Source organism: Lineus longissimus, chromosome 12 (assembly GCF_910592395.1).
Source record: "Lineus longissimus chromosome 12, tnLinLong1.2, whole genome shotgun sequence".
NCBI lineage: Eukaryota > Metazoa > Nemertea > Pilidiophora > Heteronemertea > Lineidae > Lineus > Lineus longissimus.
The window spans coordinates 13,400,896-13,421,588 of NC_088319.1; the positions used below are offsets into that span (position 1 = coordinate 13,400,896).

Sequence of the window (20,693 nt, forward strand, 5' to 3'; positions counted from 1 at the left end):
CTGAAGCAGAAGATGCTCTCTGACCTTCTTGAGCATGTCACTATAGATTTGCAGCAATGATATATCGAGTCTATCTCCATTATGCAAATGCCTTATCTGGCCCAACATCAATCAGCATAGCCTCATATAGAATTGGGTCTAAATTGTAAAAAAATTCACATCAAACCAGAACATACAAAAAATATCCGCTTCATGAAAAATTCCAAAACATGCAATTGCTCTTGTAGGCTATCCTGCACATGATACTCATATCCAAGAGTTCATCGCCTGAACATTTTCCCAGTAGCAATGATATAACGACTCCAGTACCGAGTGCTGGGACTATTACCCACCATTAGTCATTATGATATTGTTGCCGAGCGGCAGTGGCAATTATTACGAGCGGTTGGGTAAGTGGTCGCTACAAGGTAATTAAAACGTGTGAAGGTTCCTCGAGCCAAGGGCAGGGTAAGGAGTTGACAAGCATGTCAAGTGAGGAAATAAACAAACATTTCCAATAAAGAAATAATCATAATTAAGGCTTCATATATTGAAGGCTGTAGACTGGTAGATATTTGATTGGAAATGTGCCTACTTCAGTGGGGTTTTTTTACCCAAAGCAGTTGTAACTGACACAAATCCAACATATTTATGCAATTGGAAAGTTTCAAATTCAATAACAAATTTCAACTTTTGACGAATTATGCAGACCTTTAAGGGACCATTGCTTTTATAGCAGTCTCATATTTCTCAATTGTGATTTCGCATCTGAAAAACAATATTTGAATATTTTTCAATTGTGATTTCATGTCTAAAAATCCATATTAGACGATTATAAAGAAAAAGAAAGTTCAACTGCGTAAACTAAACCATCACAAACAAGGAGTAAAGGACTTACCTTCGCTACAACTTGCAGGGGCTGATGTCTGCCTTATGATCTGGCAATACTGCCCCCTAGTGGCAAGCGGATTTGTGTAGAGACTCTTCGGATAGAATGATTGTTCCGGCATGATCTGCCATGAAGGGCTCCGCTGTGGCACGAGTCGTCGTCGACCAGGTTCTGCGGGAAAACGCCATGGAACGGGGCGGGGTTTCACCACCATGGGTTTCAAAGGTGGTCTGTTGTATTTGGGGTATTTAGGGTGTTCATCTATGTACTGTCTTGTTGGATACATATTATTATCTGGAAATAAATAAAGTAAAAGAAAATATGCTTTACTGTAAATAGCAGTTATTCTCGAATTTCGCAAACAATCTTGAGCCACAAAAATAAAATTCGCAAAAAATATCTTTCGATTGGAAAGATGTTTCTTTATTTGCCAAAATGATTATCATGAAAATATTATCAATGATTCACAAAAATGTGCCGGTCTGCAGTATATATCGGTCCTCATGGCCAATGCTGACCTATGTATTATTGGGTCCAAAACCTGGTAGTTTCTGATTATTTCATTGTTCAGTGTGGCCCTTTTGGACTTGAACTGAGAATCATCATCATATCATCCAACCAAGGCCAGACCTGAGAATCTTCATCATATCATCCGACCAAGGAGGTCAGTATAATGAAGTCCGGCCAACATATCAACATATTAACAACATATCAATTTGTCACAGTGGCATAGCACTTTACAATTCTGAGTCACTCACCGTTTGCAGTACTGGTACTCCACACACATCAAAACACGACATTGAAATCCTCTCTCTACAGCCCTAACTTATTCAACACTGGAATCCATTGATACTTCAGTCCAAAAGCATCCTTCAATCTTGAATTATTAGATATTTAAAACAAATTTGTCTTTCAAATGGCAAAGAAATCATATGCTTTTTCAATAACAGGAACTCCTGAAGACTCATGCATTAAATGCCTCTTGTGAAAATACACTGATAGGCCTAGTATCACATCTCTTTCAGTATAAGGGAGTTATTGACTGACAGAAAAATCAATTACATTTACTACAGCAGATGATTTGAAGCATCTAATATTTATACTGCCAATCAGTCAATAATGTAGCTGAAGCGTCCATCTGCACACTCTCAGCGATTGATTAATGCATGAATGCATGAGGAGTCCCGAGGTTACTAAACTTCCAACATATGACTTCGCACTTCCAGCAAGGTGACAGAATTTTTTTTCAAAAATCCCGTAGATTTTAAGGAAATTTTGTTTCGATGACTCTTACATACTGATTAAAGCAGAGCTATGAGCTAGGGGATGCTGTAATTATCAGTGATTTTATCATTAGAAATAGTCTAAAATCACATTTTAGAGCACCTAGATAAAGTTATCATCATCATCAATTGATAGGCCTCATGGTCCAGAATTGGACCTTGGCCTTAGCCTTACCTTATCATTGGGAGGGGCCCCAGCCATATCCCCCTGAAAGCATGCCTACAAAAGCCACCTGAAATCATGCCTGCCCATGACTAGTACCAAGGCAATCCCTTACCCCCTGGTGTTAACCTAGAGCACTTAGATAAAGTTATCATCATCATCATCATCATCAATTAGGCCTCATGGTCCAGAACTGGACCTTTGCCTTAGCCTTGCCTTATCATTGGGAGGGGCCCCAGCCATATCCCCCTGAAAGCATGCCTACAAAAGCCACCTGAAATCAGGCCTGCCCATGACTACTACCAAGGCAATCCCTTAATACCCCCTGGAGCACCTAGATAAAGTTATCATCATCATCATTATCATCATCATCAATTAGGCCTCATGGTCCAGAACTGGACCTTTGCCTTAGCCTTGCCTTATCATTGGGAGGGGCCCCAGCCATATCCCCCTGAAAGCATGCCTACAAAAGCCACCTGAAATCAGGCCTGCCCATGACTATTACCAAGGCAATCCCTTAATACCCCCTGGAGCACCTAGATAAAGTTATCATCATCATCATTATCATCAATTAGGCCTCATGGTCCAGAACTGGACCTTTGCCTCAGCCTAGCCTTATCATTGGGAGGGGCCCCAGTCATTTCCCCCTGAAAGCATGCCTACAAAAGCCACCTGAAATCATGCCTGCTAATGCGCTAAAGCCCATGGCCAGTACCAAAGCAATCCGTTACCCCCTGGTGTTAACCTTGGGCATAACGCTCCTACAATTGCTCTCTACCACAAACAGTGGAAACTGCACATGTTGCATTGTCTAACCTACATGTAATAGAAATATAGAAACTACCATCGACAAGTTTGAGTTGCTCAGCACCCTTAATATCCCAGCCCAATAAAACAATGGTACAGAAAATAATGATAGTCAGTTGAGAGCATCAATGATCGCTATTGAAGACATGTGTGCTGCTCCCTATAAATGAGATTATGAACTGCTTACTGGAGTACCAATTTTGATAGCATTCACTTTTGAACGAGTTTTGGCTGGTTTTGATCAGGTAAACTGAGAATGTGACTAATTGTGTACACACCCCCTATTGTTACTATGACTCACCAAACCATCATTGGCTATAGACAATGCTGTTTCTCTTTCAGTCAAAGTCTCCAGTATTATGTCCACAACTTATAACTTATGCCATTTTTTAGAAGATTGCTCCAAAGAAGTTAATATTTGTGTGTAAATTTATGAAAAAATTCAACCCTGAAAGACGAAAACATTTCTGGGTCCAAATATTTTTTTCGCTTGTTTTTTTTGCCTCAAATTGAACAAACATCACCAGTCCCAAAAATGTTTTCACTTCGAAATTTTTTTCTAATTTTAAACTCTGAAAGATGAAAAAAATGTTAAGTTAAAATGTGTTTTTCACTTGTTTTTTTTTCTGCTCAAAAGGAAGAAACATCATCACTCCAAAAAAATTTTGGCTTTGAAATTTTTTTTTAGAATTTTGAACTTATAAAACAATTATGGCAGGAAAACCTAATCATGCATTTTGTCAACGAATTTTCAACTTCACTAACGCAACCAGCCCGGTAACTCAACCATTCAACCTCAGTCCCATGAATGGTCGAGTTACAGGGGTTCCCCCCCCCCCCCCCCCCGCCTCATTTTACCTCAACATTTCATGTTGAACATAGATATCAGACGAACCAATGAAATGAAATGGTTGTTGGACACATGGCTCACCTGGGAAAGTAACTGACATGGTGGATGCCTGTGTTACATGCATTAGGTATTTTAAACCATCAAATTTCTGTGGGTGTCTAATTTTATAACTTTGTAAATATCCCCAGTTTTATTTATTTTATGTTTCATTAGAAAAACTGGAAGGAATTATGCAATCCGCCAAAATTGAAATCATGAATTTGGTACATTTTTATACAGGCTTTTAGAAATTTTGACAAATTGCAAAAATTATGAGGCGTGTAAATTTTGCAGTTCATACATACAGCAGCCCTGGATTAGGCACAAAGGCACAGCGTACTTCAAAGGACCATACAATGCATGGAATGACCATCAAAGCAGTAGTGAAGGTATAGAGACCACAACAAAAGGAGGAATATAAGCTGTACAGGGCTACAGATGATTATATTCTATATATGTGAATCTATATGTAGCTGTGAACCATTCTGGTTTTTTTAACTGTTGGAAATGGTTAAACTGTGTAGAACACAAAAGGTGTTTGATGTCTTGAAATGAGTTGACAGCAGGGGTCACTAGCGGTAACAGGTGTTTAATGTCTTTGAATGAACAGTTTCGAGATGGTGTCTTATGCAAGGTCAGATTGTCATGAAATGAACTGACACAAAAGAATAAACACTGACTTGCAGTATTCATTAACAGAAGATGTCTGATCCATATGTAGAGGGCTCACCAATTTGATAGGCTTTGAGGGTCACCAATATCTCATTTATTAGCACCATGTACAAAATGTAGATCACCCTCACCCTTTCTCACTTAGAGTCCGTTTTATGCTCACTTGCTGCGTAAAATGTAACCAGGTCATTGACCGATTCAATAATTTCCTCTACTCAAGCTACACCTAGCTACACCTAGCTACACCATATTTGCAACACGTGTCCAAGCAGTAGCAAAGATATAGAATCAAGCATTATATTAACAGTTTATAGAAGCTACGAAAGTACCCGGTGAAAGTATTGCAAGGCATATTAAAAAAACACATCACATCATTTTTCAAAGAAATGTGAGCTGGTAAACTTTCCTCCCTTCTTTTTTTAAATAAAAGTTCTAAACAAGCTTGAACTAAAATACTACATGTACGTACCGGCATAAAACACTATGCGGAAATTGAACGCGACCTACCTTTGAAACACGACTCACCTTCAGCAGCCACAGGCCTTGCTATTCTTCCCAAGGGATGCTTCAGTCTAGGCTATTTCAAAGCGCGCGACAATAATTTCTAGGACACGGACGGAACCATTCGTCTTGCGGGGAGGTCACGATATCGATAGGACAATGTGTGACGATACCAAGTCGAGGTCTACACTTGAACAACGCCCTAAAACATGTTATTAGACAATTGTTCTCAATTTAACTTTAAATCAACTCTGCGTTGCTGGAATGCATATAATACGACGAATTCGTTCATGGAATAAACCATACAACCTAGGTCACCATAGAATGTATGATGACCCATCATCATAGAATTATGATGGAATCCGAGTGTAAAATGTAGTTTGTGATATACTCGGACCCACTTCAATGATTCTATTTTCTTTGATTGAAACGTAACATGTACAATTTAACTAGAGAATTAGGCCTATGTGGCCGGGCGTTCACTCACTCTTAGGAATCGAAAAACCCTTAAACTTTTTCGGCCAACACAATAATGTTCGCCCCGAATAGAAGTGTGTCGGTAAACCCCGAATGGTTTTGGAGATTCTAAAAAACCTCTCAGGGCTTTTCACATCAGTCGCTGAAAAATCTCTACGGGACGCATATTCGTTTTAGACGATTTAGTTCAAACAAGCCTTTTTTCTAAGAGTGTGTAGGACCATTGGGGTTGGAAATCTGCTTTATTGCCGGTCACTTTAATGGAATAGGGACTTCAACCCAGTCTCGTCCAACAACTCTTTTCCTAACATATACTACATAATAGTTATTAGCATGGCCCAAGACATCTGTCAAGTCAAAGCGGAACATCTTACAATACGTATTTCCAGTCGCCTTAGCCGAGGTGTGCTACATGTTAATGTACATCGGTTTACCGACATCGTGCCGGTTTTCGTCGTTGCGGCCTCCCTCTCTGCCGCAAATTCCTCTGTACATATTTTCCTCTGCACACCTTTTCATGTGGTATTTCTTCCATGATGGACTTAAATCCGTTTTTCAAGAGACATACATGTAGTCATGAATAAATCATAATTGACTATATAATTGCTGCAAAAACGTCTTTATTTCTTATTTCTCATCATCAAACGAGAGCTTTGTAAAACATTGCGTTATACATTGCGGAGTACTGTGCTCAGGCAAAAGATTCCGCCCGGCTATTAATGAGCCAATGAGTAAATGTTTCCGCCTCATTGATGGACTTCAAAGTTTGTGAAGGACCAAGGAGTTTGGTCAAGAACATTTGACCAACCTCAGTCAACTGTGCCATTTTTGACTATGTTCATGTCCGTATTCAGAGTAAGTTAAGTTCATGCCGCGATTGGGATGAGTGATTGCCAAGCTAAGTCGACTTCATTATGCAGTTAAGTAGTGAATTCCTGATGTTTGTCTACATGTCAATTTCGAGCGGGCAATCAGTTTTTTTAAGTCTCCGGGTCCTTGGAGCACAAAGATGTCAGTCTTGCAGTCATGGCAGTTTATACATTTGGCTAGCCACCCTCTTGTAACAAGTTATCATCCCATTTCTGCAGACGCATGGCCGGCCATCTTTATAGAATCTGGTGTTGTCTGCATAGATAGTAGAATCCATGGTGCAGATCCTCTTTTCAACCAAAACCTTTCCCTCGGATGAGACGTCTTGCCCGACAAACCTATCTGTATCTGAAAAAACATATAAGAAGGATCATCATGCACGAGTTAACAATTGCGGTGGTCATCACAGGTGGCTCTTTTCTGTATAAGGCAGTTAAAAAATCCTAAAAGCAAAATGAATGAATAAAATTTCTCTATAATTGCAGGCCTGGTGATTTCGAAGGTCCATCTGAATTTGGTTCCAATCTCTGCCACCAGACAGCGCCTCGCTCAAATTGCCAAGACACCATTGAAAGGGATGGGAAAAACATGCAATACTGATAAAGCCTCTTCCCATGGGGCTTGGATTGTAATGGTTCCCGATCTGAAAAGGTGGTATAGTCACTGTGGTCAGGCGCAAGCTCACCCATGCACACACCCTTGACGTGCGCCTTTAACCCATACCCACATGCACGATTTAGAGAGCGCGGCAACGCCCAAGACCTTTGATGTTAACGCCTAAGGCTCTCTGAATCGCATACCAACAGACTAAAGGCATGTTTTACTGATCGTTGTGTATGCTTACCGAATGTTTTCAGATGTTCCAGGAGCAGACAACGCCCTCTATTGGGAATGTTCTTCTTGGGATTGCCCCTATCTTCGATGTGGCAGACGTAACCATCGGGACAGAGCAGCGGGGAGGAGTTCTCGTGGAGATGGGATGTGCTGCAGTAATCATCTGAAAATTGTTAAAGGTAGATTATAGGTACTAGAAAAGGGTGTTTAACACCCTGAGGAAATCAGGGATTTATGTTCGCTTTTCCAGCCCTCATGCACACAAACTAGCTTTATGTGCTGCAATGCTGGGTCGGAGAAGCAGACATCAACCCCTTGATTTCTCAGGATAAAACAGTGAAAATGCAACTTTGGATATTGTTGCTACAACACTGTTGGGATTTCTAGACTCAAATGCTAGCAGCGCTCTGATTGGGCACGATTTCTTTGGCGTAAGAACTTCACAAAAGGATAATGACTCAGGGGTGAGTGTGCATGGTCGGAGGAAGCGGATTCCGCCGGATGGATTTGTCATACCATTGGCAGCAGCTGGTTTCGGCGCTGATATCAACCACGTATTGCCTAAAAGAACAACAGCAGAGAAAGCAATGGGGTGGTGGTGAAAAAGAAACAGGGAAACTGGGAAGAATATTTTTATGAATCGAATATGATAATATTAAGAACCCAAATGTTGAAAAATGCCTCCAAGATGGCGACTGAGCAACAGCTAGGTGGATGGATTGTCATCTTTGCGGAGGGGTTTCATCCGACAAATGGTTGCTGGGATGAATCAGGCGCTTCCTCATGGCATATAACAACTTAAACTTGAACGTGTGGTGAGACACCACTGACTTTTCAGCAAAAGGCGAATTTCGTCTTTCTTTGTTTGAATTATTTCTGACTTATTACCTGATGCTGGTTTTCCAGGATAAAGAACCCAGTCTATCACTGAAACGAGATAGTTAAATAGTTTACTTATTGATCATCTATGAAAAGTTCATGACTATAATTACAGAGAAAGACATTTTGTCGGAATCAGCGTGACGTAAACGACATGTACACCATCTGCCACGGTACGGGGTATTTGGCTGCTTCCTCCCCGTCCCTGCCACGCTTTTCTCCTTCTTCCGCTACATGTACAGTGCGCAGGTGAGCTATAGCTGGGCCGTCTTGACTTTGTAAGATGTCGGCACATAGGCTATTTTCCAGAAGACCTTTAGAATTTGTATTTTCTCGATCTAGAATTGTACGTAGGCTAGTAGTCCGTACGAGGCAAATAACGCCACTGTACCCATTCATGTAACCAGACGCTGCTCTTGCCTACTTACGTAATGGAGGGTTAGACTTATTGATACAGGTTTGCACACAGCCATTCGGACAGCACATCTGCGCAGGACCGGAACAGTCGCCATCAGTGCGGCATGGCGGTTGACTGCAGTCGTATCCATGGAAATCGTCAACAATAAGACCAGGACATTTTGAAGACACAGACCGATGTGCCGCTAAACTCGCCGAGTCTGCTTGAATTCCGCTCGTGCGGACCTGAAAATACAGATTTAGAGAAAATGGCCTTGAATATTAGATATGAACCCTTTTCAAGTATCGAAACATCTATCATGCCACAGGAAATCCAAGCCCATCGAGCGACTCGTTCAGCAGTTACAGTCCAGATGGCGAAATCCTAGATGACCGACTGGCGGCCATACTGGCATGGATATCGGATCTGGCCGAAAATCGCAAGGTACCGATTTAGCCCCCACATCAGTTACGTGTATATGAAATAAATCCGACCCGCTGTTGCAAGTAATTGCCTCAGGCTGACGAACAAACGGTCGGACGCCCAGACTATAACACCAGCATGGACAAGGGTATACCAAATCTATATTTTCCTTCAGAACACGTTCGGTGGGATAGCAATTTAGCCAGTGCTTCTTACGCTGTTGTGGTATTTTAATGAGGTCCCAAACCCCTGATGTGGAGGATGTGGAAGAAATGGCCGCGCCCTTGGTCATGATCACGTTAGAGACAAGACCACTAATGAATATTCATAGGTTGGAGGGTCCAGGCCTATCTATTAGACGAGTGCATGTTTTTTACTCTCAAGTACATATTTGGAGAGGTATTGAAAAAATATTTGTTGTGGCAAGTCTACAGATATAAAGAAATTATTTGATGAAAAAATTAATTTCGAATTTTGCTAATTGGGTAATAGGGGGCGTGTTTTGAGTTTTTTCTGCCAGTTGGCTGAAAAGAGTGGAAATATCAAAGTCTGTCTAATTTGTCGATTAAAAAAAAATTTCCGTGGTCAATCACCATTTTATTTTTCACCATTTACTTGCCCGACTGTCCGGAATAACATAATCTAAATTTCAGATTCACAACACCACGCGTTCTTTGATGCGTCGCGGTCAAACATTGACAATTTAACTGCTAAAAGGCTTAAAAAATCAATTGTGGTCTTGTCTCTATTTACACTACATTTTGGGTCAATATAGTGAAAAATTTGAATGTGCTCAAATCACTCTAATTCATTTAGAATATTGTATTGCTGATGATTTAAGGTCAAAACAAGCTAAAATAATGAGAAAAAAACTTAATTTGACCCAAATAAGAGTCAACCTAACCCCGGTCTAAGTTCGGTTTCATTTTTACAAGTCTTGTTGTGTTGCCATTCATTTTGTAATTTCTTTGAAACTACTTAGGCCTTGATTCTGAAAGTTGTGCCCTAAGCAGCAAAGATATTACTAAATCACATCCTAAAGTTTCAGCTCCATAGCTTGCTTATTCTGGCCAGGGCAGGTCTTTGAATTTGGTGCTGTTGGGTGCAAAATCATGACTTTTTGTCGATTTTGTCCTCTTTCGTCGCTTTGGCACAGTTGTACCACTCTTTGAAATGTCTCTCATTTCTCCAAAAATGTCCAGATATGACTTTCCTTTGTTGGAGAGTTGTGGGATGTCATGTACATTAGTTTGAAAAAAATCTCAAAATGTTAACCCCTGAAATGTACCTTCATTGAGACAAGACCACTAATGAATATTCATAGGTTGGAGGGTCCAGGCCTATCTATTAGACGAGTGCATGTTTTTTACTCTCAAGTACATATTTGGAGAGGTATTGAAAAAATATTTGTTGTGGCAAGTCTACAGATATAAAGAAATTATTTGATGAAAAAATTAATTTCGAATTTTGCTAATTGGGTAATAGGGGGCGTGTTTTGAGTTTTTTCTGCCAGTTGGCTGAAAAGAGTGGAAATATCAAAGTCTGTCTAATTTGTCGATTAAAAAAAAATTTCCGTGGTCAATCACCATTTTATTTTTCACCATTTACTTGCCCGACTGTCCGGAATAACATAATCTAAATTTCAGATTCACAACACCACGCGTTCTTTGATGCGTCGCGGTCAAACATTGACAATTTAACTGCTAAAAGGCTTAAAAAATCAATTGTGGTCTTGTCTCGTTATTGATGTTTCATCCTTAATCGATATCGAGCTTTATAGCCACATGTCTGATTAATTGATTATAATAACCATAGAGTTAAATAACCCATGACGAACGGCAGGTTCATCAAGCTTCGACATGGATTATACATAATCAATAGATATTTTAAACATGGCATGGCTGACAAATAAGTTAATCGAACGTAGCAGCCCCATGTATCCATCAGCTACTATCACTGTGGACCAGCGCGCCACGAGCGTACAATGTTATCAGACAGTCATGCGTACCAATCTAAAAGTTGTACCTGCTGAGAAATATCGATACATGCGTATCTTTTCGTAGTTTTCATCTGAGCTTTACATTATTTACGATTTATTTACCATTGTATACAAGGCTGAACACTGTAATTGCTGGGTCTGCATAGTGCATGAATAAAACAGCATGCCAGACTAATTTGCATATAGCACAGACATTCATCGGTAATATCCGGGACCAGCACAACAGACAGTCGTCTACCACGAGCTATACTGGCTAATTACACGATAACCCTGCATCTCGGTTGCGATGGAAACCATTGGGGATATACAGCTCACGATAACGACATGCACAAAGCTAGCTAGCTATGAAGGAGATGCTATAGGGTTGTAGCAAGTACAGGCGTGTGCAGATCGATCCCTCCGCAGCGGTTTGTGGATGACGTTCTCTTACCTCATGTGGGTCGCTTGTGTACATAATACGGTGACGATATTACCGGATTCTTAATTTCAAGGATATACCCGTATAACTGGTAAGTCAGTAGCATGCTCGGTGTCACAAGTGAGTTTCGGGGCGAGTTTTCGCTATCCCGTCTGCAGCGGACATGCCGACTTATCGGCGGTTAATATCAGTCCTAAAGTCACATCCTTTCAGAAGGATGGATATACCCACAACGACGGTGGATCGGCATGGCAGCGGACCGCTCCACCTACAATGTCGAGCATGATTCTCTTTCCTAATTCCGTAATCATAATAAAAGGGCGGTGTCACATTAGCAACTGGAATCAAGGCTCGTGACAGCTTTTGTATGTTTTCATGCATCCTGACATAAACCAGTGGTTTTAAATAAACTCCGTCTCTCGATATTTCATTTGTAGGCCTATACGAGGTAGGAGTATCAAAGACTTAATCTCAGGATGGTTTTCATGTTTTGAAATCCGCTTTTGGCGTTGTCATTACGTCATCTCAACTTGGATGACAGCTTTAGCGCTTCAGCGACCTACTTTTTACATTTTCAGCGACCGAGAAAACGTAACTTCTCATTTCCTGTTATAAGTCGAGATTTGGGTGGTCGATCGCTCGCACGTAGCAGCTACAATCCAACCTTGCGTCAAAAATGGCGGAGGAACAGAGACTTGGAACGACGTATAATAAGCGTGAAATAGAATTCATTTTTCTGACCCTATTCAGTTTACACTGTTTTCAGGAGTCTTTACAATAATAGACTAGGGACGAGACTGAAGGTGTTGTATAATGCTTGATGATTGTGGGTCAGGAAGTGCATTGTTTCAGCTAATAGGTAGGACGAAATGTTGAAAATATCATCCACAGCCCATGGATATAATGGAGGTTTGCCTGTATATGATACTATTAATATATTCAGATAATATTCATTACTCCTTATCGTGTATGTACGATGTACCGCATGTGTACGAATAACAATTATAGTATGACGAAACGTTTTACTCTTCATACAATAATTATCATGCCACCATGCCTGGGTAATGGAACAAAACGGGAAAACATTCACCGAAGTTAGTTTAAAGCTGACATGCATGCAGAAAAACCTTTAGCGACCAAATGAGAAAACATTACCGCCCGTCCACCAAACGACCAACGACCGACATGATAGACACCCAGCGACTGGTCTCAGACAACAAGTTCGTTGTGGCGCTTTCATAAATAGAAAACTGAAAAATATCCCTGGGCCTTTAGCGGGTTCGAGCTCGAGACTTTCGGCACTTGATCCTTACCGTCTTATCCACAATGCCATGAAGCCGTTTTTGTTAGTGGACATATTTATATTTTTTTGGTTCACCTTCAAGCTTGACAAAATGGCGTATTTTTGTGCCATGTTGTCATAGCCGACAAAAACACTTTTTCACCGATTCCGATTGTTGGAGTATAGAGTTTAGTAAAAGAATACGATATATATGTTTTTTGGGCCTTCTGATAATTTGGACTCCTTGGTCGTCAACAAGACTGCTTTGACTACGCCACGACTGATTGGACTACTCCGACACTTATTACTCCAAGACTGCTTGAACTACTCCAAGACTCCTTGGACTATTCCAAGACTGAACTGACCTTTTCCTCCAACTCTGTTAACCAAACCTCATTACCACTCGGTGGGACGTTCCTTGCTTGAAATACTCCTACAAAGGTCATAAGAACCGACAGGAGGCGGAAAATTCTGAACATAACTGCGATAGGAATGAACTAGGTTTTGCTACGACTTCTTATACTATAACTCAGTTACACCGCAGAAAGTTGGCTCTTTTATCTAATCTAACTCCGACAGAGCTTTCGATGTGTTTATTGACATTCGTTTTCTATCCCTTCACAACGGTTTTTCGAATTCCACACGCATTATATACACGGAAAGTTGACTGTTTATTACATCCATTAATGACTCATTTCACCGAACGTTGACTATGTTTATTACATCCATTAATGACTCATTTCACCGAACGTTGACTATGTTTATTACATCCATTAATGACTCATTTCACCAAACGTTGGCTATGTTTATCACATCCATTAATGACTCATTTCACCAAACGTTGGCTATGTTTATCACATCCATTAATGACTCATTTCACAGAACGTTGGCTATGTTTATCACATCCATTAATGACTCATTTCACAGAACGTCGATTATGTTTATTACATCCAGTTATAACTTATTCCACAGAACGTTGTATATGCTTATTACATCCAGTTATAACTTATTCCACAGAACATTGTCTGATTATTACATCGAGTTATAACTTATTCCACGAACGTTGTCTGTTTATTACATCCAGTTTTAACATATTCCACGAACGTTGGCTATCCTATGTTAACTCCGGGAGTTGATTTCATTAAGAACGCTGCTTTTTTATTCCATTCGCTTATACATGTAACTTACACCCCAGCAGTTGCGGAGTTTTGCGAAGTTTTTTCCAGATCCGTACAGGTTCTCTTCTACAATACATTTGGCTATCTCCGGGTTGCTGCCAACCCCTCACACAGCGAATGGTTGTCCCCGGTCATCCCAGGTCTACAAAACACTCTAGCCTAGAAGTGTTTCCGTTGTGAATATCACGAGGAAAACCCGGATACAGCCGACATACATTCTGTCAGCACTTTCTCCAAACAAAATACCTACGTATACACAGCGTTATATTCGAACATATAAAATTGCCACAGAAAAAAACTCTTATCTCATTCACCTCATTCCGGTTTGAAATAACTTAAAACTGATAAGTAACGCGTGCTCTTGAGAGCGTAAACAACCTTGACCTGGCCAATTAATACAGTTCTTTTCCGAAAATTTAAGACCATGCACTTATATAAAATCGGTAAAATTATCTTTCTTTCTGAATCTAATTTTGATGCTCTTTGTAGGCTGCGTACATGTAATCTATGGTGATTAACATCGATACATGTATAACATTTCAAGAAATATAAAATTATGTTTTCTTCACAAGGTCTTAGAATTTGCCATTATACATATTTAGCTATACATGTACTTTGTTTCAAAAAAGTAAAATTGATGAAGCAAATTTTTTGAAATCGTTTTCATTCCCAATGATATCGACATTGGCATCAAATTGTTATACTCATAAGACTGAAGGACATGATGGACTACTTATCGTGATAGAAGATATGAAAGGTTTTACTTCGGGGAATGACTGTACGTGTACTTTCTTTTCGACTTTAGTCTTTGTAAAATCTATTGCCGAAATAATGTTTTATAAAGCTAATGGCCATGTTCAATGCATAACAGGAATTATTTCTGAAACCCATTAATATTTACACAGTAATCCATTAGATTTAAACTTAATTGTTCCGAAAATTTTGACATGGAGTTGATGTAAATATTCATAAACACATGCCCACATTTGTTTGTAAATAGGCCCTGCCGTCAGCAGTCCCAGTTCTGGGGCTGATACTAGGCCTACATGATATTGGCCTTTGCCGGAGAATGTACATTGTAGTACTTCAAGGCGTCGTATCTTGACCTGCCGCGGCGATGCGTTGCAATGCATAGTGCACTGCCGCAACTTGGTAGAAAGCCTCAATTGATATGAAAATGTAGGATGTAAGCCATGCCGATCAACCGACGTTGTACGTATAATCCATCCTTCCTTGTAAGGAGGAGACTTTAGGATTGACATTCACTGTCGCAAGTCGATGTCAGAAAAGCAATGCCACAGGAAAATAACCTTTCTGGCTCGACTGAGAATCAATGGATCGCCTATTCTATTAATTAATTATGCACAGGCGGTGCATGCAGCGCATGCGATCGATACAAGGAAGCAATAGAGACTGGCGCTTTATTTTCCTTGACATTTACAAAAGCGTGTGTTCACCGACAGTGCAGTAGCGGATACTCAGAGGCGTAACGCGTCTGTAGTGCACTACAATGGCGTTCGCATATCGGCTGAGAGGAGTATTTACTGGTGATGTACGGGGTGTCTATTTTTATGCTAAAAGGTATGTATCATTGCCAGTTGCTGCATGCGTCGTAACCATACATATGGCCAGAGACCTCCATTAGCCAGCGTGTACATTCTGTGTACATTCTGTGTACATTTAATGAACATAGGTTGGTGAAAAAAGTACACCAAGGGTGCTTTAATTCCCACCATGTGTTATGAAGAGGCTTTTATCAAAATAATAGTAAAAATTCAAAACATTCCAATACCGATTGCCTGAGAAAAATTGATTTGTGTACAGGATTGCCATCAAATCGTCACTTGCGGACTGATATGGGCCAATTAGAATACAAGTTCTAAACTGGCCACTGACACAATATTTCCTTAAATTAATTATCAAAAAGTATATCCCTGTTATGGCCTGGCTCTGTAGATTAAGAATCTACCAGAGTGCCACACTTCCGCCTGTTGATGAATACATGTCTCTGCCCATATAATCTAACTCTACTGACAAAAGTATCAGTTTCCATCAAATCAACCCAGTGACATTGGTTGACCCGAGTTTCAGTGCCTTGCCCCAAGGCCGATTGTTTCTGCCGATATCGCACACTCACGGACGCCTACCGCATTGTATACACGGTTAATGCCTGTTTCGCCTATTCCTGTTTCGCCTATTCCTGTTTCGCCTATTCCTGTTTCGCCTACAAAATTCCTGTTTCGCCTATTCCTGATTCGCCTATTCCTGTTCCGCCTATTCCTGTTCCGCCTATTCCTTTTTCGCCTATTACCTGTTTGGCCTATTTCCTGTTTGGCCTATTTCCTGTTTCGCCTATTCCTGCTTCGCCTACTTTCCAGTACCCCTACAATAAATCGACTCTCCCACGGGGAACCTTAGGGATGCATGTCCATTTTATGGGGAAAATGTGAGGGGACAATTGGATGATGTTAACGATGTGATGACAATTTGACTAATCAAATGCCATCAACTTTGTTAACAAACCATGCCTATTTGACCATAGGACCATAGGACCATACTGACACACAGTAAAAACTAATAGATTAAGTTGAGTAAAGCAGTCGTTTATTTTATGAAAACTGAATTCATGAGTTTTTGATAAAAATACATAATATTGTACATTCTCATAATTATTTGATCAAAATCAGCTGTAAAACCCATGTCATAATATACATGTAGGTACAGCACATATAAAGTCAAACAAGGTGGAAAATACATATCATGATATTATGTCAGACAAGGTAACTGATGGCATCAACGTAACTCATTATGTCCCTCTCTCCATTGACGTATTGTTCTTTGAGGCGTAACATGCGTTCGTCAATGCGTACATATGTAGCTCTCCTCGGGTTTGGTCGGTCAGTAAGGGACGGTTCATATTCCTACGTCTGTGGGGAGGTTAGCAGTACATTTGAATAGGCGAAACAGGAATAGGCTAAACAGGAATTAGGCGAAACAGGAATAGGCGAAACAGGAATTAGGCGAAACAGGAATAGGCGAAACAGGAATTAGGCGAAACAGGAATTAGGCGAAACAGGAATAGGCGAAACAGGAATAGGCGAAACAGGAATACACCGTATACACATCACACTTGCATGTTATTGTCCCCCTTTAACGGTATGTTTATTTTCTTTTTTCAGACTGGCCACCTATACCCGGGGAGTTATGCTATTCATTAAGCAAAGATTAGGCTTACGAAACAAACGAATATTCGGTGTGTTTCTCGCCTGTTGCGGTGTACTTGTGATATTCTCAATTCTCTCCATGACGTACTCCGAACAAGACAAACGGAAGTACGCCGGCCTTCCATCCTTGACATTATGGGAACAATATTTACGGCGTCAGCGGAGGAATACAGCGGTGCCATATTGTCGCGGAGTCATTCAAAATAATCAAACAGATGTAAAAAATGCTTTAGAGTATATGAGCCGTTCTAAATGGGAATATATACCAACGCGAATGTTCGAGCATTTGACAAATATTACGGAGTGTGAGCGATTTAAAGCCGCACGGAGATATTTTGACAAACCTCTATCAGAAAAAGAAGCAAAGTTTCCACTGGCTTATAGTATCGTCGTGTTCAAAGATGTCGAACAAGTCGAAAGGTTACTGAGGGCGATTTACATGCCTCAGAACTATTACTGCATTCACGTCGACAAAAAATCACCAAAAGAAATACATACTTCCTTGACGAAAATTGCTGACTGCTTTTCTAATGTTTTTATAACCTCCAAGTTAGAAGATGTCAGATGGGGTAAACTAACTATGTTACAAGCGGACATCAACTGCATGAAGGATTTGCTTCAGTATAAAAACTGGCTTTACTTCATTAATTTGACAGGACAGGAATTTCCCCTGGTGTCGAATCGCGAACTAGTGGACGATTTAAAGAGACTCAACAACACCAATGTGATAGACAGCTTTAAAGAAACGTAAGATGGTTCTGCGTCAATTAAGACGAGGTGGCTGTAAATGTGTTCATGTTGGCCAAGTAAACAATAGTCATGCGTCACTCTATACCATATCGCAGTGCATCGCTATAAATGACTTGTCACGTTTGCACGAGATTCGTTTATCACCCATATTATAATATTGGTCAACTCCCCCGAATCTCTCTAAATCTTAGACGTCCCTAATCTCTATGTTCCTATCACGCATGCTCCGTGGCACAAGATAGCACGAATCGTCAATATAACCCAATCATATTCAGAAAAAATGTGACCCTGTCTGGCCCTTATGCAAACAAGCATCTGTGACCGAGAACTCTGAAGCGAACGCAACAGCTGCAAACTTACAAAAATCAAACTGATTAACTATGACCCGACCACCATTTCAAATCGATACTTAGTATTTTTTTAAGTTCAAAAGTACATTTTATGACCCTTTTTGGTACAGCAACTGCAGATGGTGCGAAATTGACCAGAGTTATAATATGAACGCTGTCTGCAAAACATACAGATAGATAACTTTTTGATTATCGAGTAAGTGGCGCCCAAAGTATTTTAGGGGGGGGTCACATTTCTTCAGCTACATCTTGTTCTCCAACCTTGAAATACGTTTTGGTTTGCGTTTTAGGAGTGCAGAGTTTGTATCAAGGACAAAGGTCAAGTGGGTGCAGAACTCGGCTACAAATAAGAAAAAGAGTGCTCCACCATACAACATCACCATTTACAAAGGAAATCTACACAACTTCTTCACACGAGAATTTGTGGAGTACGTCATCAACGATGAGGTGCCACGTCATTTTCTAACGTGGTTAAACGACACGTGGGCCCCAGAAGAGTCATTCTTTGCTTCTTTACATCATACTGGTAATAAGCATCTCAATGTACCCGGATCTCACACTGGTAGGTTTCAAGTTGCTTGTGAAACAGTTAGGCTCATGTCTCTGTGGAAAGAAAGGTCTTGTACTTAGCAATCAACTGTTACCAGTATAACAACCCTTTCGAGTTAGCCAATGGATAGTTTTTGATGTGGCGCCTGCATGAAAAATTTATCAATCAGTGATTTTCCTTGATGGGCTGTTCAACGAGCGTTCTGACTCATAAGGCTTAGCGTTTCTCGCCGCCATTTTTCATGACTCGTGATTTCCATAGGCCATGGACTCAATAATATGGCCAAATTTCAAAGTCGTCGAATATCCCAAAAGCTGAAAAGTGTCACATATATACATGTTCATCGGTTTACCAGAACTGCGACAATTCGTGTTTAGTTTTGGAATGAAGACGAAATAAATCTATATTACAGCTATTCCGTTAGTGAAAGCACAGGCAGAACAACAGTCTGTTGTGAAAGCCACTTCGCTTGTAACATTCGGGTGGTGGTCATGGACGCAAGCTGGTTAGTTCTGCGTTCGATACACGACCCAAATTAAAAATTCAGGTAAATAACCAATTCGTGTACATTCATTTTCAGGTTGGCTACCCGAACCAGGATTCACCTACCGTTACTGCTTGTGGCACACAGGAGGTGATAACGCCAAAAACGTGTGCGCAGGAAAATGGGTTCGGGATGTGTGTGTGACCGGAGTTGGTGACCTTCCCAAGGTCGTGTCGAGCAGTGGGCTATTCCTTAATAAACTATACTTGAATTTCCAACCCCTTACCCTCGACTGTCTCGAGGAATACCATAGAAATAAGACTCTTCGGACTGGAGCGCGAAATAATCTTTGAGCATATGCATATATTCATCAGAAAACAGGTGGTTTTGAATCTTCGGAGAAAGGAATAAATTAGGTTCAATTTAAATTACATGATGTTAATTCCTTTAGGTCCGCATCAAGACCAAAGAGAATTGCTCATTTTCCCCGTGACCCCCCTGTCCATTCTCTCAAATAGCTTGGCTTTTGGACACTATCACTTCTGGCGATATGGGATATTTTCAATATTTAATGGCTATTGCTCCACTGCACAGATACTCGGAGGCGTAACGCGTCTGTAGTACACTGCAATGGCGTTCGCATATCGGCCGAGAAGATTATTTACTGGTGATGTACGGGGTGTCTACTTTTATGCTAAAAGGTATGTATCATTGCCAGTTGCTGCATGCGTCGTAGCTACGACCTTATAGGGAATTCTATATGGTAAGTCAACCAGGTCAGTTGACAAAATTTGAAGTCAACTTCCCATCAAGATTTGTCAGAGTTTACGAATTGAATTTGGCCAGTTGACTGAAATAATTTGGTAGGTTCAGCTTGATTAACCCACTTGGTCATTTCTAACATTGCTCGCTCGACGCAAGGACCCAACGCGCCGCGTAGCGGCAAATAGCGAAGCTGGCGAAACTTATAACTGGTCACCGTGATCTCATTACGGACTTATAGCGCGGTTATGGGGTTGTTACTATTTTGCTGTATATTGTCACGGGGAAAGAAAAACACGCGACCTAACGCCAATCTATTTATGTAAAGTGATAATTAGAAGGTATATAGTTATGGAAATGTTAATAAATAATCATTCCTTATCGTCTTTTGAGAGCATTTTTAATTGTAAAAAGTATATGCCTACGTCACAGAGTATCTGCAATGTTCATTTTTATCACAGAAGTCTCGCGCAGCCAGACCTTCTTCACTTATTAGTCTGGCACAAGCCAAGCGTTCTTTGTACTAGAGGTTTTCTACCACAATGTAAAGTGGGCCGAAGAAACACTGCGCAAGATTACCTCGAGCTGGAGTTAAGATTAGATTATGCTAATCACTCGAGAGCATACTTCCTC

At 40.5% G+C, this 20,693-nt stretch overlaps 3 protein-coding genes across 6 annotated transcripts in view; 1 reads left to right on the top strand and 2 right to left on the bottom strand.

Annotated features, from left to right (window-relative positions):
* LOC135496908 (rap1 GTPase-activating protein 1-like) overlaps positions 1-1,130 on the bottom strand; it is a 99,848-nt gene extending 98,718 nt beyond the window's left edge. For both annotated transcript variants that reach the window (XM_064786480.1, XM_064786479.1), the window contains exon 1: positions 878-1,130. In XM_064786480.1, the coding sequence (XP_064642550.1) occupies positions 878-1,082 (205 nt within the window). In that variant the 5' untranslated portion in view covers positions 1,083-1,130. The remainder of the gene's footprint in view (positions 1-877) is intronic.
* Positions 1,131-6,269: 5,139 nt separating this feature from the next.
* On the bottom strand, positions 6,270-14,181 carry LOC135496928 (WAP four-disulfide core domain protein 1-like). The gene is made up of 6 exons (XM_064786524.1): positions 13,128-14,181; positions 8,672-8,885; positions 8,253-8,291; positions 7,881-7,925; positions 7,375-7,527; positions 6,270-6,878 (listed from the first exon to the last, which is right to left on the bottom strand). The coding sequence occupies exons 1-6, from the start codon at positions 13,239-13,241 to the stop codon at positions 6,685-6,687; spliced, it is 759 nt and encodes a 252-aa protein (XP_064642594.1). The 5' UTR covers positions 13,242-14,181; the 3' UTR covers positions 6,270-6,684.
* On the top strand, positions 11,247-20,489 carry LOC135496916 (beta-1,3-galactosyl-O-glycosyl-glycoprotein beta-1,6-N-acetylglucosaminyltransferase 3-like). Of its 3 annotated transcripts, XM_064786504.1 has the most exons (5): positions 15,348-15,521; positions 17,120-17,193; positions 17,821-17,911; positions 18,555-18,826; positions 19,395-20,489. In XM_064786504.1, exons 1-5 carry the CDS (start codon positions 15,451-15,453, stop codon positions 19,649-19,651), a joined length of 765 nt encoding a protein of 254 aa, XP_064642574.1. In that variant the 5' UTR covers positions 15,348-15,450; the 3' UTR covers positions 19,652-20,489. The 3 variants fall into 3 exon arrangements, with proteins under 3 accessions (XP_064642573.1, XP_064642572.1, XP_064642574.1); XM_064786503.1 differs by lacking the exon at positions 15,348-15,521 and adding an exon at positions 11,247-11,571 and having other exon boundaries at positions 17,120-17,911; XM_064786502.1 differs by having other exon boundaries at positions 15,334-15,521; positions 17,120-17,911.
* Positions 20,490-20,693: the final 204 nt, after the last annotated feature.